Here is a 19159-nt window from a genome sequence, read left to right as displayed (position 1 = left end):
TCTTCATTTTTATATGAAAAATATCAAAAGCAACTTAAAGAAGGTAGGCTTTATTTTGGCGCAGAGCTAAATGGTGCAATCTCTCATGGCATAGAATTCATGAAGCAAGAAATTCATGAGAGCAAAAACTTGAGAAAGCTAATTTCATCACACCTATGTCAAGAAGCAGAAGAGGAAAATTTTGAATTATTCTCAGTCCTTTTGCTACTTTTTGGACTTCTGCACATCAAATGCCACCTCCACTTTAGCATGAGTCTGCACATCTTAGGTAAAGCAATCTAGAAAACCTCACAGTGATATGTACAATGTTTTTTCTCCTAGATAATTATAGATTGACAAGTTGACAACATTAAGCATTATAGCACATTGAACATAATGTTTCAGACTTACATTCACACATATTGAATAAACAGTACCAGGAACAGAGCTAGAGAATGACATTTTAAACTCTCCTCTAAGCTTATGCTTTATAGATAATTGTACACTAAGAACCTCAGCTTTATAGTCTTTTCTTTCATTCCTCAGAAATTTATCACATCCATCTTACAGAAGAGGAAAGCAGTGGTGAGTAATGTACTGGAGACCTCTGCAATGTGCAGTCCTTTCTGAAGGTCTGGTGAGCAATAAAAGGAATAGTAAAAGTTGAATTTTGCATGTTAGAGCACATGCCCACTCTGTACATCAGACTCACTGTAAACCTGAGCCCTTAGTCATCACAGCCACAACCTCACAATTTCGGGGTTATATTCAACTAGAGGCAAGATGTTTAGCACATACCTTTCTGTACTTTCCTCAGTAAAACAGAGACAATACATCTTCTTCATACAGGCGGTGTGAAACAGTGCCACTTCCTTTGTGAAATGCAGAATACTGAGCCTCAGGCTAATTAGTGCTCTGTGACTAATAGCTAATTCTACTACACAGTCAGCTCAGGGACTGGAGACATGATTCAATGGGCAGATAGTATCTGTTGGCCAAGCTGAGAACCTGACTTTAAATCCCCATTAACCACATAAAAAGCCAGACATAGCCACTTGTGCTTATAATCTTTGTGATGCATAGAGTCAGGGGGATTTAGAGACTTTCTAATCACCAGTTTATTTCCAAGTTCAAGAGAGGCCCTCTAACATCTGTTGTGTTTTTCTGACCTCTTCACATACTTCTGCTGACACATGCTCACATACTTGTATATGTATACATCATACAGGAATATAGCACATGAGCATAAAATCCAACAGACATATGCACAAAATTTAGCTCAAAAGGCAACTAACCAAAAATACCATGAATGACCATAGTTCTTGGTTCCCTGGTACAATTCTTTTCATTTCCTTTCTTCTGAGTTTTATTTCTGTTCCATCAATGGCTCCCCAATTTTCCACACTGAATTTAAAATATCTGTGTACTGCACTGTCTGCTCTCCAAAAAATTATTTTGAGGACAAGAATAGATATATTCACTTTGTGATTTTGGTATTCAACTCAGTCAATATTAGAATATAATTTGTGTGAATTAACTTTTGCATAATTGACTAAAGGAATAATGCATTAAAAAAACCCTCAACTCATATAAACAAATGAGGAAGCAAGTAAATAAAAATTAACAAATACATAATTTATTGAGAGACTCACAAAACAATCTGAGGTTTGGAGAAAGCTCTGTTGGTAAAGTGTTTTCCTGGTGAGTATAAAAATCAGAGTTCCATCAGTAGAAAGAGGTAAGAAAAGTCAAGCATGCTAGTGCTGAGTTGAAACAGACAAGACTACTCCAAGAGCTTATGGCCAGTGAGGCAAACTGAATAAGCAAGCACCAGGCCAGTGAGAAATGTGGTTTAATTATTCAAAACAAAGGTAGATGGCACCAAAGGAACAACACTCACCATTGTTTTGGCCTCCACATGAAGACAAATGCACACAGACACACAGACACACAGACACACAGACACAAACATTCAAAGATAGACTGATGGACAGACAACCACACACAATAAGTAGACTTTTTGAAAATTTAATTTAAATATTTAATATATTTATGAGTTTTTAATGACAAAAAGAGATTTATTCACTGCTTGAACTTTGGTACTAAGCCCAATCAACATTAGAATGTAATTTGCATGAATTAACTTCTACATAAATGAATATTGCATCAATAAAGGAGCATATCTGAAATATACAAGGAAGGAAATAAATAAGAGTTGACAAATAGATAAATAAATAAGAGATTAAGAAAGAATTTGAAAAATGTGTGGGTAAATACAGAGAATCCTGACAGTCCAAAGCCTAATAATCACCAGAACTCAGGATTCCTCACCTCATTCCTCTGCTCCAGTGTAGTGGGACTCAACTGGCCATGCTAAATGGAAGTGTGAAAGGAATTCCTCTAAGTGGCTGTTAAATTCTTAGCCATTTGAAGGTGAGGGTGTTTTAATTTCAGTGTAATGACACAGCTTTATGACTTAGATGTTTTGTTTAATGGATCAATTTAGCAGAAGATTATGCCATCTGCTAGCACTGAGAGACTACTTCAAAGCAGAGGCCTCTGCATATAGAGATTCAGGATCCACTCCAGGCCTTAGCTTGATAGACAAGCATTCTAGAAGCACCATGTAGCCCACAGTTTGTAACAGAATGATGAAAATACAGTTATAATAAATGTATGAAGTTGCATCCTCTAACTGGAGGATGAATGTCTTGGAGTTCTTTGGAAAATCCTTCGTTACTGAAATGTTAGCCACAATAGAAGTTGCTATGATATAAAGGGGCAAAAACACTAGTAGTATTCCAAGTAATTAATTTTCAAGTGAACCACAGTGAATCTCTACCAGGAAACCAAAGTTCTCCAAAGATGAGCCAAATCCACTGTTAATGAGGACACTGGTCCTACTTTCAGGGATTGTAGATATAGTGAGGAAAGTGAGGCAAGATAGAAAGTCAGAGAAAAATGAAAAAGACATGAGATTGACAAAGGGAACCTCACCTGGGAGTCTGGTTGATTTTTGGGGAAGCCAGGACTAGAATATAGTAGATAATTACCTTTCTCTCTTACTGCTGAAAAGCTTCAATTTTCCAAATCTTTCAACAGAAACACTTTATGTAACCCAAATGGCTCCAGATATTAGCTTTAATAATTATAACCTTCTCAAAGACACATCTATAGCTACCCTAAAATTTTACTCCTTGGAAGAAAGGACACTGGGAATGGTCTTTTAACACTCCTTTCAGATGTACCCTGAGAGCTAGCAAAATAATATATAAGGCCAATGGTAAGGCATTCAAAATTTACTGTTCATTATAAGTCCATACTCATATCTGGATATGTCCTGTTCTTTCTCTGAGAGCCCCACTCTGTTCAAATAACACTGCTTAATTTTTTTATTAAAATAGTATTGCAAGAGGACAGTGAAATAGCACCTTGGGAAAAAATACTGGATTTCAAGTTTAATTTCTGGGGTGCACATAATAAAAGGAGAAATTTTACGGCTGAAGATTTTTTTCTGACTTACACTCCTCAAACTCTTACATACACAGAAGTAAAACATATGTGATGAAAAATTGCCATCCCTTCCACAGACACAGACAAAAACAGAGACAGAGGAAGAACTAACTATAGCACAGTCTCCAACATTCCCAGAATTAATTTGTCATGTTTTGTCTTTGTAGTAAGAATGCCTAAATAGTTAGTTCTCTTCACCTTGACTCCAACTTCACCCAAAGAAGGAATGGTTCTTTAAAAAACATGGACTTCGCTATGGCATTTCATCCTTTTCCAGATTTCCCAATGTAAATATCAAGCTTCTAGCAATGGTTAGTCATATTAGAAGGGCATCAGTGTGAAGATGTGAAAATTCTCCTCATCCACTATGTATATACACCATGTGTATACACATGGTAGCATATGCACATGTGAGTATATATGTGTGGTAGCCACAGGCAGATAGGGATTCTTTCATCAATAATAAGTATTCCATTTTGATTCATAAGACATAACTCTCAGTGCATCCAAGTTTAATTATCAGTTACGTTGGTAAGGCAATGAGCTCCAGGTATCTGCTTTTATCTATCCCCCAGAACTGGGATTAAACACTTGCATGTTTACAGTGGTTTCTATGTGAATGCTGGGTATCAACACTCATTTTCTATGCTTGCATAGCCCTAACGTTGCAGACTAGCCCATCCACATCCCCCACTATCAAAATTGTTTCTATATTCTCAGTGCCTCATCATCACTTGGCTAGAGCAATGACCAAATGCAGATAAATGCAGAAAATATAATGCAAATTGTTCTAGGTCTTCTGTGGCATAAAACACTTCTCATAGTGCCATTGCTTCTATCCTAGATAGCTATAATGGCTATCTTGTTTCTACTACTCAGTAATGTTGTTATACAAACAATTCTAGTTCCTTCAATGATGCATGCTTCTCCAAGTAAATTAAGTTTATAGTCTCAATTCAAATGACAATTTTTGGCCATAGTACTTTGGGGTGGGGAGAAAATATAAGTACATATGTGCATATGCTTTTGATGTTTAGATGCCAGAGTCGGTTAGTGAGCCCTAGGATTCTCCCCAGTGCTATGTGCCAGAAGAGCTGGATTTTTACAAGTGTGTTAGAGATTAAAACTATATGCTCATGGTTGCAAAGCAAGTACCTTACTGATTGTGCTGCCTCCTCAGTACCTGGAAAACAGTAATTTTGCAATGATGACTAAGAACTGATGATTTAAGTAAAAGAAATCTGATATCTTGACCTACTTTATTCTCTTTCCCATCTTTGGGAGAACAATGAAAACTGCACATTCTTCTGTTCGATGTGTTTGTGTTTGTGTGTTTGTGGAGACACATGTGGATATATGTGTATGACTATATATCTGTTTGTGCATTTCACAGGAATGTGTTTTCTTATGTGACAGATAAATATATATGAGTGTTGGTCTGTGTGCATGTTAGAAGTATATTGCCTAGTGAGGAAATCAGTAGAAAGATGCCAGCACAAAAGTGTATTACCATTACCATGACACTAACAACTAAGTTCTACTTATTTGTTCTTTAGTACATTTGTTCAACACTGTTTGCACAAAGTGTAAAGAAAATGATGCCTGTGAATATCTTATTCTTATGTTTCCAATGTCGTTCATTCTCTTTATACTGACAGGTATACACGCAATGAGTAAATCACAGCCATTAACCTAACTTCAGGAAGCAAGGCTAACAATGGAAACCAAACCGCGTGGACACAGTTTTTCTTGCCATCAATTGCTTGGATGATAACCTATTACCTCAATCACACTGTACAGTAATGGCTGGAAATATTGAAGAGTACTCAATCACAATTCTCTACCTTTTACAATTTGCATGCATTGATGAATGTTAATGGAAACAGAGGCTGCTGACAAGCAGAGAGAAATGGAGCATCATAATAAACAGGAAGTAAGATTAGAAGACTATAAAGGTAGATTGGATATGGATTAGGAATTATTTGAGAATGGAAAACAAATTTTGACTTTGAAATTCACCTAAACATTTTCTGTAAGTTCTCTGTAACTGTTGTCCATTGCTCTACTATGTGAAACTGGCATTGGCTCTATCGAGCTAGGAAGGGAATGTGTGTTTTGAGTGACTCTCCATAAACAACTCTGCACATAAGTATGTAATCTACCGAGCAACAGAAAAATTGTGCAATTGAGAAATAAATATATTTTAATAGGTGGTCAAGTATCTGTTAACATTAAAAAATTCACAAGCTGACTACAAACTGAGTTATAGGAAAAATGTTTTAAAAGTGCACAAACTGACTACAATTTGAGATTAAGGAAAATGTCAGGATGTACTTCATCTTGATAGGTTGTTTTCAAGAATGCTAGACTCCAGATTCCTAGAGTCTTGCAAATAATATAGCCATTTAGAACATTTGAAGACTTTATTATTTTATCTCTTTGTTGAGAGTGGATATATAGCTTTCAATCCTGTGAACAACTGTGAGATTAAGTGAGGGATAGTTGGATCTACAATCACTACCTAACATCAGATCACTGTTTCAAGACTGCTAGTTTAGAAGAATTGATATTTCATGTGGGTGAGGGTTAATACTACCAGCAAGACTGACAGGATCTAGAGTTATCTAAGAATTCTGGTCACACCTCACACACATATATCTGAAGGGTGACCTTTCACTTCAGAAGGCCAAATCTCTGCCATCAGACTATGTGTTTCTGATGTATGTCCTTTACAACATCTCAGCCTAGTAGTTCCTTGTGTATCTATTTCTATTATGTAGTCTCTCTCTCTCTCTCTCTCTCTCTCTCTCTCTCTCTCTCTCTCTCTCTCTCTCTCTCTCNTGTGTGTGTGTGTGAGAGAGAGAGAGAGAGAGAGAGGTAGAGATGGGGGAGGGGCAATTTTCCAATTAGTGACAGTCCATCATGTTAAGACTGTTTGCAAAGCTAAATGCTTAAAAACCTACATTAATGTTTGGCATTGTGGAATTGTATTAGAGAATACATGAACCATCAAATGACATTTTAAAACATTTATTATACTCATGATGAGGGCACATACATATGGACAACGCTGAATCTTACAAGTCAGAGGAGAACATGTGGGAATCTTGTAGTCAGATTTCTCCTTTCAGGATATCAGGTCCAGGGATTAATCTCAGGTCATTAGGCATAGTACCAAATGTTTACTAGTACCTGGTCAACCTGTGATCTCTTCAAATGCCATTTCTAAAGCTATGTAATTGATTTGTAAAGAAGTTACATGTTCTCAGGATATTCCATAGAAAACACACATTCTCGATGATGATGGTGATGATGATGGTGATGATGATGGTGGTGATGATGGTGGTGATGATGGTGGTGATGATGGTGGTGATGATGGTGATGATGATGGTGGTGATGATGGTGGTGATGATGGTGGTGATAGTGATGTGCAAGGGAACTATATTTTCCAGTAAAAGAAGCTACATTTACATTGAATATTATTCAAAGCTGATTGACTTAATAGAATTTTCCTGGGCAATCTTGGCATAGTGAACAGTGCTTTATTGCTGATTTCTATGCATAACCTAACATTCTTATGACTATCTGAAAATTTTTATTGAAATGGATGAAGAAAACTCTATGTTTATGAATCCACAGGATAAGAAAATCCTCATATAGCATATGAGGCTCAGAGCAGAGATGCTTCTGCTTACTGTAATTCCCCCAACTGGTGGGGGACAAGTATATTGAAAAGGATTCTAATATAAAATGGACACAATAAAATCTTCATGAAACCATTAGCATGACAGAATGAGGAATTTTCAATTTTAACAGATCTGTATACTTGAAATATTACTCTCATTAAAGCAACACCAAATTTATGTTCTTGGACTATGGTAGTGCTATAGAATAAACTATATCTTAGTAATTTTGAGGTAAAAGATGTTTTTGGGTCCTCACTAGCTGGTCCAACAGAACTGATTATCTGTGGCCCTCACAACTCCTTGGTGTGTAGTTATCTCATTCTCATTTCATTGAGGAAAAAATAAAGCTCAAAATGGTAGCACTCAGCCAGATACACAGTCCATAGATCCATCTGTGAATGGAGTTCCCCTTTGTGAATTAGGACTTTCCACTCACTTTTATGCCTTGGTTTGTGCTTATTTTTTCCATTTCCATTCATTCTGTTGTTGAGCTTTAATAAAGAAGCTTATAGAAAACATTTTTTCCAAACCTTATAGAAAACATTTGGTAACTTCCTCCTCTTTCAAAGAATAATGTCATGACCATCATCATTTCTCTACTTTTTGTTTTGAAAATAACTAAGCTATGGAGCTGAATGGGTCTGCAACCCTATAGGTGGAACAATATGAACTAACCAGTACCCCCCAGAGCTCGTGTCTCTAGCTGCATATATAGAAGAAGAAGGCCTAGTCCACCATCATTGGGAAGAGAGGCCCCTTGGTCTTGCAAACTTTATATGCCCCAGTACACGGGAAACACCAGGGCCAAGAAGTGGGAGTGGATGGGTAGAGGAGCAGAGGTGGGGGGGGGAGGGTATAAGGGACTTTCAGGAAAGCATTTAAAATGTAAATGAAGTAAATACCTAATAAAAAATTTTTAAAATCTGGAGTGTAAAATAAATAAATAAATAAATAAATAATAAAAATAGATTTTAAAAGATATTAATTTAAAAAGAAAAGAAAATAACTAAGCTAAGTCCAATTATTTTACACTCTGTACACTTTTCCAAAAACTCCCTTTTTATCTCATACCATCAGTCACCCAGGTTAAGCAGGCTTAGAAAATGTGGCTCTTACCAGTAACATTGCAGTACACCTGAAGTGGTCTCAGTGGCCCGCTCCCATCAGAGTCAACATAGAAGAACCCAGCTGTGTTCCCTCTGTGTCTGTATACCTCACAGGATTGCTCATAGATGGCTGGAAAGACACAAAGGCAAACTCTTACTTGATTCTGAATATTCCCCTGCAAGAGTCAGTAGTTCATGCATAAGGCCACTTCTCATACTTCTCCCTTTCCTTCCTATATGGGCCCCAAAAAGCCTTTACAGCTCAGTGTTCTGGTACTTACAAGCTTTGTACCATATTTCAGTTTCATTTTTGTTGCATAACAATACCCTGCAAAGAAAGTAATGTAAGTAATAAAAGGCTTATTTTAGCTCACAATTCTAGGTCACACTCCATCACTACAGAGAAGTCACTTGAGGCCCCTAGTCACCTCACATCCGAATCCCAGGATGCCAAGAAACAAATTCACATTTGAGTGCATATAAGTGGAGTTGTTTATACTCTGCTTGAATTTTCCACTCAAATAGTTCATAAATTATTCTGGTTGAATTTTTTGTCAACTGGTCACAAGATAGGGTTATTTTTAAAACAGGCACCTCAATGGAGAAAATTTTTCCATTAGACAGGAGTGTAAAGAGACCTATAGGGCATTTGCTATATTAATACTTGGTGTAGAAAGATTCAGCTCACTGTAGGCAAGTTCCCTCCTCAGAAGATTCTCCTAAGTGGCAGTAGAAAGTACACTGATTAAGCCATGTGAGCCAGCCAGTAAGCAGTACTTGTCCACTGCCTCTCTTTAGTTCCTACCTCTAGCTTCATGGCTTGAGTTCTTGTTCTGACTTTTGCTCATGAAGAACTATAACTTTAAGCTGAAAGAAACCCTTTCCTTATAGTGTTTATCACAGCAAAGGGAGTCTAACTAAAGCAAGGACCCCTGTTTTGAGAATAGTCCCATCACAGTGGGCTGGAGCTCTATATCCCAGTTAACCTAAGATGATCCCTACAAACATGTCTTCAAGCTAACTCAATAAGGACAATCCCTCAGTGAGACTCTCTTCTTAGGTGATTCTCGATTGAGTGAAGTTGACAGTTAAAGCTAAATCATATGCCCTTAATTTATTATAATTAATTAACTAGTTAATTAATTAATTATTCTTAGCCCATATCAGAACTACATTTACCTTAAACTCTGTCCTTGGTCAGTCATTTTTTTTTCTTTTTTGGTTTTCATTCTGCCTGTATGTCCCCACAGTATAGTAAGATAAAATCATCAATACAATGTTCTATCTACATTCTGCTAAAAAAACTTTAAGATCCGTGAATGTGTACCATTGTATCATGGCATGTATCATATTGCACCAGGGCTCAGCACATATTTGGCTAATAAGTTTATAATGTACATAAGCTGCTATAACTTTTTTAACAATAAAATATGAGGACACAATTTTGGGAGAGGTATGGTTTTGTGTGTGTGTATGTATGTGTGTGTGTTTATGGATTTGCATGCTTGTATGTGAGAAGGTTGTTTTTTTGTTTGTTTGTTTGTTTTTTACTAGTCTCAACTTTAGTCTTTCTTTGCCTATTTGAATAGGCTGTTTGGCCAATGAGAATTAAGACTCCGCTTATCTACCCCTGCTCTCCATGAGGATTAAATGAGTGCATAACCTACCTGGCCTTCATATGTTCTGGGGATCATACTCTGGTTTTCATGCTTGAAAAGAAAGCAGTTTACCAACTGAGATATCCTCCAGCACAAAAATACACTTTTTTACATTATACATTCCAAGCTTCGGAAAGTGATGTAATATGAGATCCAGGTTCAATCCAACACCATCAAACAATTGGTGACTAATTTACAGATATATGTCAACAAGTATAATTTTTACCAATGGTCAAATCCATTGACATCAACCCACGTCCCTCTGCTTACATCTCCTAGGAGGCACAGAGAATTGTGTGCGATCACACATGAGCAGAGTCATGTCATACATGTCACATAATATGGAGTTTTAACAGAGCTGTATACTTGATAAATATTACTCTCATTAAAGCAGCACTAAGAGATTTGTAAGAATACATAAAAGGTTTCTTTAAAAGAACATATCAATCACACCTCTAGAGGTACTCTAGGTGTGGCTATAATGTCAAAAAATGCATCAGTAGGTAGCAGAGAGGAAAGAGGCTAGGTCAATGCTCAGTGTTCTGACCTGTGGAAATCTGATTGACTAGTAGCCTAACACTTCCTGGAAACAAAAAAGAAGAACAAACCTGAGATAACCATCAATCCAGCACCAGGGGGCTTAGACAAGCAACTAGACTAAGAGGACCAACAGTTTATCACTGTGCAGACCTGGACTAGTCCCCAGAGCAGGGAATGAGCCAGAGACAAGAATAACCCACCTGGGACAATATAATTCAGTGAGAGTGAGTCTGAGACTACCTTACCTAGGATCATGAGCCCCTGATGAGAGTGATGCCAAAAGAGTACCCAGTCCCATGATGTAATGCATGGACCAAGAGCTACCCTGAGATAACCACCAGTCAAGAACCTCACAGGGATGGGTGAATAGACCATGCCAAATATGGTCACTTCCTTGTGCCATAATGCATAAGCAGAGCATAACACTCCTGAGACCACACCTGAGATGATCCCAGACACTCAAAGATCCCCACAAGTGGCACTAAGGGGAGCAAGTAAGTGGTAGCAAATGGAAGAGAAAGAAAAGAAGACACAATGAAGGGAGGCAGAGCTGTAGAATCAAGGGTAGTGAGGAACAGCCTGATGTGAGTAGCTGATGATACCACCTAGGACTATGGTTGGGTTCTTACCTGTGCTGGTACCAGAGGCAACTTCTGTGTCAGTGGCCCAGCAGCAAGAGGGGTCTATTACCACAGAAGGCCAGGCAGACATCCCTTGTGTTGGCTGCTTTCCCAGAGACATGTTGATGCCTGAGGGCTGTGCAGAATTTGCCTTACTCCCCCACCCCCTGCCCAGGCATTGTGAGAGAGCTTGCCTTCCAGACTTGAGAGCAGAGATGACCCAGACCATAGCAAGATGCTTCTTCTTCTTAAGAGAGTGGGCCCTTTACTTAATCTAGGCAGTGCAGTAGAGATGTTCTGATGACCTGGGGACAGATGAGCAGCCCCAAGGGCATTGAAGTGGAGAGTTGGATGTGTCCCTTGGTGGCTGTGGCATTGGATGGGTCAGCTGAGGCAGGACAGGAGATCTTGCCCCAGTAATGTGGGTAGTGAAGACTTGGTGAGTTGATCTGCTCAGATACCTTTCTTCCCAAGATCCAGGACTTTGAGTAGGCCCCACTCCAACATCTACCCTATCGATGAACTTCTGGGGTACATGAACGGCTTTTCCTTAGGATGCAAAACTACAGGATCTCCCACTACACAAGGAAAAACATGATAACTGAGAGGAATCCCAGTGAGGATCCAGTGTAGGTAATGTAGCAGAAGCCGGGGGCCTTATACCAGACCAACAAGTCATTTCAATGAAAATTTGCAAGCCAGAAAGTATTGACAAGTGTATATACTGTGGAAAAACTGACATACTACAGCTTCCACAATAGGATTTCATTCTCCCTGTTGGAGGGGAGGTTGCAAGGGTGAAGGATTGGGACCAGGGCAGGGGAAGATGAGTCGGACTGAAATTCATGGTGTGAAACTTACAGAGAACCAATATATTTTAAAGAAATGTTAACCAACTTATACATAAAAAATTATCTCTAGTACATCACACAATGTATTATTGTTCTGAGCAGCATGTATATAATGAATTATGCCACCTAGTTATGCCTAGAACACTTCAGTGGCTCCCAACATTGTTCAAGATCTAGTAAAAGCTTCTCATCTTAGCTGACTTCTGTGCCATGTGACTAATGCCCCATTCCAGTAATATGAAGGTACAATTCATCACGATCAAGTGTGAAAGAAGCATCAAATAATTCACTAAGTTCAAGTCTAAAGATTCACTTCAGTCAACTAAAAGTGAGAGAGTTGGAATATTTTATAATTTGGTATGAATTCAATGTTAATCTTGTATTCACAGAAGTCTCTCCGGTATCCAGGAACACTTTTTTGAAGCAGAGATACATAAGAGTGTCAAAATATGTACCTTATACAGTGCACACATGAGTTTCATATATTTTTTATAAAACTTAATATATTCATTGATAATGTGCCTACCTGAAAGACTATGATGTTTAGGACCTTTGTTATGATTTTGGTATGCTTGACATACCTGAATGTCAACCAGAATGTGTGGCTCTCACTGAATATGCTTATATTCATAGGAGGATAAATACATGAAAGATGTTGTCTCTGCTGTTTTCTCATGAACATGAAAGAGGGATAATAACCAGACAGCATATAAGCATTTCCCTAAATACTGCAGCCACTGAATCAGTGATATGACTCAGTGAGTCATGGTATTTGCTGCCAAACCCTATGACATGGGTTTGTCCCTGGGACCTACATGGTAGAAGAAGAGAAAAAAAAAAAAACACTGCATGTTCTTCTTTGTCCTACACATTTTTTCTGCAGCAAACACATCATCACACACATGTAGTCAGTACTAACACACACACACACACACACACTAAATATAACTTGTAAGTATGTCACAAAAACATGAAACCTAGAAATTAACTAGGTTAATGTTTGCAGTATTGCTTCAATTTAGTGTCTATTGTACTTTGGGAAAGTGACTTTTCTTTTGCTGGCCAACCCCAAGGTAATTTCCATTTGCTGGTATTCACATACTCATGATTGACTTAGTTGATTTTCTCATTGCTGTGACAAAATACCTGACTGAACAACTTAAAGGAGGAAGGACTATGTCTGACATATATTTCATGTGGGTACAGGCCACAATGGAGAAGAATAAAAGGTTTCAGAGATGCATGTCAGGATTATATTTCTAAAAGGCATGGGCCAACATCTTTGCAGCTTCTAGATTACTCCCTGAGGTGGAAGCTAATGGCCATCTCAGGAGAGATCCTGATGAAAAAGTCCTACCTGGAAAATCTTGGGAGTCTCTATTGTATGCCACAGCTTCACAATGGTGAAGAAGGACTGATGATCAACTTGTGTGTTTTCAGATAAATCTATGTCTTTCATAAAACTCACATCTTTAACTTAACTTACAGAACTGAATGCTATCTGCAGTTTCTATGTTTCAAGAACAGATGCAGAATGGCTTGCAGGCTCCCTCCTTGTGGCTTATTCTGGCTGCCTTACTATCCCATAGACTAAAACCTGCCATTAGATAACATCACCCACAATTGACTGCCCACTTCCATCATTGTTCAAGAAATGGCCCTATAGGATTACCTGTAGGTCAATATCACAGAGACATTGTATCACCTGAGGTTTCATCTTCTAAGATGATTCTAGATTGTGACAAATTGACAAAATCTGGCTAGGTATGTCCATGTGTGCTCATGATCGTCAGAGGATAACCTGAGATGTCTGTTAGCAATTTGTCCCTTGTTTTTTCAGAACCCCTTGCTATTTTTCCACTGCATATGCCATAGGCTAGCTGGCCTCAGAAAGGACAGAATATTATGGCTTTTCTGTGCACCCTGGAAATGTGAATTCAGGGCTTCATGGCAAAAGCACTTTTACCCATTGAAATATCTCTCCAGCCCTAGGTTCTGCTATTTCATATAAGGTTTCAGCTCTGCAGATCTGCTACTTTGTCCCTCTCTCTTACATCTATGCATTCTAAAACTTTCAAATTTGTCTTGCTCTTATCTCCTGTGCCTGTGATTGCTTACTTGCTTGCCTGCTTCATTTATTTATTTATTGACTGATTGATTGATTTAATTTATTTATGTATTTATTTATTTATTGTTGCTATTTTTACCATTTTGTTCCTTTTTTTAATTGTTTCTGTCTTTGTTTTGATTAGTGTGTGTTTTACTCTTTTCTATATTTTTTTGCCATTATGAGTTTAAATTAGTGTTGGATCTTTAGTTGACTTGTGTCAAATTACATCAAATACACCTAATATTTCCAGCATTCCTTTTTCTACATTGATTTGATCTAACATGCCACAAAGTACATGTGCTATGAGACTAGGAATGCACAACATTGTTCTTATAGTATCTTGTGGGAACATGACAGAGCACAAGGTATAGTCTCACATATGTCAGATTTTGTTGAATTTTCTGACACTGATAGCAAATAAGAGCAGGTAAAAAATAGCTAAGAAATTCAGTGTAAAAAGACCTCAAAGAAAAGGAAATAATTTCCTCCTTGCCTAAAAGCCAGAGGTATCTTTCTGATTCTGGGTAGCCTTATTTATTTATTTATTTATTTATTTATTTATTTATTTATTTATTTATTTATTTATTTATCCAGAGGCCAGAGATACCATCTCTTCTTCAGAGGGAATATTAGTGTGGTAATGGAGGCTCATTAAGATAAAAAAGAACTCCATAAGTTTGAGGCCAGCCTGTTATTCATAGAGAACTGCAGGTCAGACAATGATCCATAGTATAACTTTATTTTAAAAAGAAAAAAAAAAAAGTAAAATAGAACATCTGGCTAGGATGGAACTTAACATTGTACTTAACTCTGTAGTTTGGCCAGATTAGACAGTTGGCCTTGAGACTGAGTTCATCTTAACATATATTAAGAAGATAGAAGGAATAAGTGTACCTTTTACTGGGATAATTTACAGAATTCATGTTTCCAGTTTGGTCTCTATGAGTTGAGCCACCATGAGGTACAGCTGGATCTATGTTCCTTTCTGAATCCTTAACTAGTGTTGCTTAGATTAGGAAGCAATGAGGAAAAGGGTAATACTGGACTCAGTCATACAAAGGGCACCAAAATCAAATTACCAGTGAGTCAAAGATTTAGATATTAAAAAGTAGAATATATGAATGTTCTGGAAGAATAGGACGCTCAGATTCTTCATGAACTAAAAGCAGCAAAGATAGTAGAAATTATTTAAATTCAGAAATAGTAAAAGAAAATGACCAAAATACTCATAAAAATGAATGAAAATGAAGGTATAGATAGAGGTTAATCATAAAAATATGACAAGATGTCAAAGGGGAAACACATATCACAACATATTAATATTAAGCTTAAAATTCATAGAAGACATGGAGGTAGGAAAAGACCTATAGGACAATCAGCACATTTTGCTGTAGAGAAACTCAGTGGCTAAAAGAAAATTAAAAAGGAAGTTGTTGGTATGACTGGAGAGATTGCTATAATTAGAGTGCTTATCATACGTGTATTGCTAGGACCCATATACAAAGCTGTGTTGTTCCAGTGTGTGCCTGTAATACCAGCTGAATGGAGACCTCCAGGCTCAGTGAGAGTCCCTACCTCAAAATAAATTTGAGAGTGACTGTAAATTATATCAAACTTTTGTCTCCATATGCACATGTGATTGAAAACACAAACATATCAATGAACAGGCATACATGTAATATTACGGTTATTTGAGAGAAATCTCTTTGTGGTCGGCAGATGATACCAGGAAAGTGTAGATGCCTTTTTGGGATTCTTTGTCTCCATAGTAGAATAATTTAAGAATGGATTCAATGGAACATTTGAGGTAAATTTTATTAGAGTTAAAAAGAAAACCCCTAAGGAAGGCAAGCTGAAATTATCAGAAGCTGCTCACAAGAGAATAGAAAAGGTAAACGTGGGGGAGAAGTAGCATTCTGTTTCAGGTAAGCAGACGTGGAGATTGCCTATACTGTGGCATGTCGGTGTGGAGGGGATGTTCTGAGAAAGAGGAAGAATGCCTGGCTACCAGGGAGAGCACTCTTAGGCTCTGGCAACATCCAATAAAGAATGGCAGAAAAGAAGGAAAATGACAAGTTTCTTATTCAGAACACAAATATTCCCACAGACCCAGAAAAACCTCAGGGTACCTCACAGGAACTGTTTGAGGGAGTAGGCCTTCTAGAAAGGAGAATTATCTAAATAAAGAAACAATTCTGGAGACCCTTGGTCCTATGGAGGCTTGATGCCACAGCATAGGGGATGCTAAAGCAGTGAGGCAGGAGTGGGTGAGTAGGTGGAGGAGCACCCTCATAGAGGACAAGGGGAGGGGAGAGAGGAGGGGTGAGATGGGGGTTTGTGGACGGTTAACTGGTAAGGGAGCTATTTGAAATGTAAACAAATAAAATAATCCTTTTATATCTTTAGCATAGTTTAAGAAACTGACTTCCTGAGGCTTAGTCCCATAACCAGATAATTGCCCAGCCCAACTGTATTATCTCTTAAGAAAGGAGAGAATTCTGCCTTCAGAAAGAAAGAGATTCCATTTTGCTGCAAACAAAGATGCTTTGGAGTTAGCAAAGTTTGTCTCTATTAAAAACACCAACATGTAACCTCTGCATTGCTCCTGAAGAGTTACTATCAGGAGTTCATGCAAAGAGCTGCACTCCTTAGTGAAAAGGACAATGGTAGACACATCATGGCTCGTCAGGACAATTTTTTACACAAATAGAATAGATGTATGACCTGGCAGAGCAGACTGATTCATGTTTTCATATCTGAGGGAAATTCTGAGGGCAGTTCTGGCAGATAATTTAGTGCCTAAGGTACAATTTGAAATGTCCTTGTGATGTTCTCTCTTATTTTTGATAATGATAGTATTCAGATTGCAAAATGCTTTTATTTGGAAATCATCTTTTCAAGTACCATGATCAATGCTACAGTTTTATAGCGTTACCATTTTTATTCCTACAGTAAAATATGGAAACAAATATGAAACTTAGTACATGTGTGTGTACATGTGTATGTGTGTGTGTGTATGTATGTATGTATCTGAGTACACATTTATATGTTAATGTAGCATCAAGAGATTGACATCAGGTGTCTTTCTCCATCGTTCTTGTAGTGCTGCCCACCCCGACTTTTAAATTTGATGTGTTCTTGTCATGCAGTACACATGAAGTCTGAAGAAAACTTGTTGGGTTGATTTTCTCCTTCCATCCTGTGGGTACTGGGGATTGAACTTAAGTTTTTATCCTTGTCGGCAGGCATCTTAACCCTCTGACAACCTTGTTTACTGTGCAACTTAGTTTTTGAGACAGAACCTGAAGCTCACCATTTTTGCTAGACTGACTGGCCAGGAGATCTTGCAGATGAGCCTGCCTCTGCCTTGCAAGCCTTGGCATTACAATTGCATGCTACTATGCCTGACTCTTGGTTGTAGGTGCCAGAAATTAGAACTCAGTTGCTCGTGTTAACATGGCAAGCTTTTTTACTCAGTAAGCCTTGCCACTTGCTTCTCAGTACATAATTTTAAGATCTTCAAAATGTTTCAGTTGTTCCTAGCGTGTCTATCATTATCTGTACATTGCTCTATATACTTAAAGAAGTATGTGTGTAACAAGAATTAGTTTCAAAAGAGGTCATAAATTTGAAAGGCACCAAAAAAAAAGATATATGGAAATGTTCGGAGGGAGGAGACAGACAAGATAAATTATGTAATTATGATCTCAAAAAAATAAATGAAGTAATTTAAAAAATTGTTTTAGTGCTATGTTTCTTCTTCCTCTGGTGTCATGGGTAATAGAGGATTTACTGTGTGATTCCAAATTACAAATTGACACACACTGCCCATAGACATAAATAAATTTATGATTTCTCTTAATTCTGAGAACTAAGTAAATGCTTGTGAAACATTTTATTTAGCAGCCATGTATTTAATTAAGCTTTTCAAACCCCCAGTGAACTAGATTTTTGAGAATTTGACTTGGCCTTGTGTCAACAAAGAAAAGAAAAATAGTGCTTTGCAAATTGTATCTTGGGTATTCTAAGTGTCTGGGCTACTATCTGCTAATCAGTGAATACTCAAGATACAATTTGTAAAACACATGAAACTCAAGATGAAGGAAGACCAAAGTGTGGATACTTCACTCCTTCTTAGAAGGGGGAACAAAATACCCATGGAAGGAGTTACAGAGACAAAGTTCAGAGCTGAGACAGAAGGAAGGACCATCGAGAGACTGCCCTATCCAGAGATCCATCCCATATACAACTACCAAACCCAAACACTATTGCATATGCCAAAAAGATTTTACTGACAGGACCCTTATATAGCCTCTCTTATGAGGCTATGCTAGTGCCTGTCAAATACAGAAGTAGATGCTCAAAGTCATCTATTAGATGGAACACAAGGCCCCTAATGAAGGAGCTAGAGAAAGTACCCAAGGAGCTAAAGGAGTCGGCAACACTATAGGAGGAACAATAATATGGACTAACCAGTACCCCCCAGAGTTGTGTCTCTAGTTGCATATGTAGCAGAGGATGGCCTAGTCGGCCATCAATAGGAGGAGAGGCCCTTGGTCTGTGAAAATCATATGCCCCAGTACAGGGACACGCCAGGGCCAGGAAGCCGGAGGGGGTGCTTTGGGGAGCAGGGTGAGGAAAAGGTATAGGGGGCTTTGGGGATAGCATTTGAAATGTAAATGAAGAAAATATCTAATAAAAATAAATAAAGAAAGGAAAATAATAGTGTTAAAACTAATGACAAATAAAGCTCTTCAGAGGCAGAGCTTTTGATGTCAGAGGGCACAAAAAGAGGTCAAAAGACATGGCAAAATGGCAAGTTGTAATATCAGACCACAGAAAATGAAGCAGAAGGTGTTTTGGGCTCCAGTACATCAGAGCCCTGGTGCTGATGATTCGTTCATCACAGTAAATGATGAAGGCATCATGCCAGTCAGGTGACTCCAAGTAAATTTAAAAGTACCAATATAGGTACCTAGTTCAACTATACCTAAGCCCAGCTATTAGAGGCAGTCTGTTGCAACACTATACATATGTATATGTATGTATATGTATGTATATGTGTATGTGTATGTATATGTATATATGTGTGTATA

General features: G+C 37.9%; 1 protein-coding gene and 1 non-coding gene across 4 annotated transcripts in view; one reads left to right on the top strand and one right to left on the bottom strand.

Annotated features, from left to right (window-relative positions):
- The window catches only part of LOC110291812 (contactin-associated protein like 5-2), a 684470-nt gene that overhangs the window by 215296 nt on the left and 450015 nt on the right, over positions 1 to 19159 (bottom strand). For all 3 annotated transcript variants that reach the window (XM_029482787.1, XM_029482783.1, XM_029482788.1), the window contains exon 12: positions 8295 to 8414. In XM_029482787.1, the coding sequence (XP_029338647.1) occupies positions 8295 to 8414 (120 nt within the window). The remainder of the gene's footprint in view (positions 1 to 8294; positions 8415 to 19159) is intronic.
- LOC115032481 lies at positions 10392 to 10523 on the top strand. The gene has a single exon (XR_003838153.1). It is a non-coding gene; the product is annotated as a small nucleolar RNA SNORA17 (small nucleolar RNA).

Source organism: Mus caroli, chromosome 1 (assembly GCF_900094665.2).
Source record: "Mus caroli chromosome 1, CAROLI_EIJ_v1.1, whole genome shotgun sequence".
NCBI classification, from domain to species: Eukaryota; Metazoa; Chordata; class Mammalia; order Rodentia; family Muridae; genus Mus; species Mus caroli.
The sequence above is the reverse complement of the archived record's forward strand: the minus strand, read 5'-3'. Positions and strand labels throughout refer to the sequence as shown.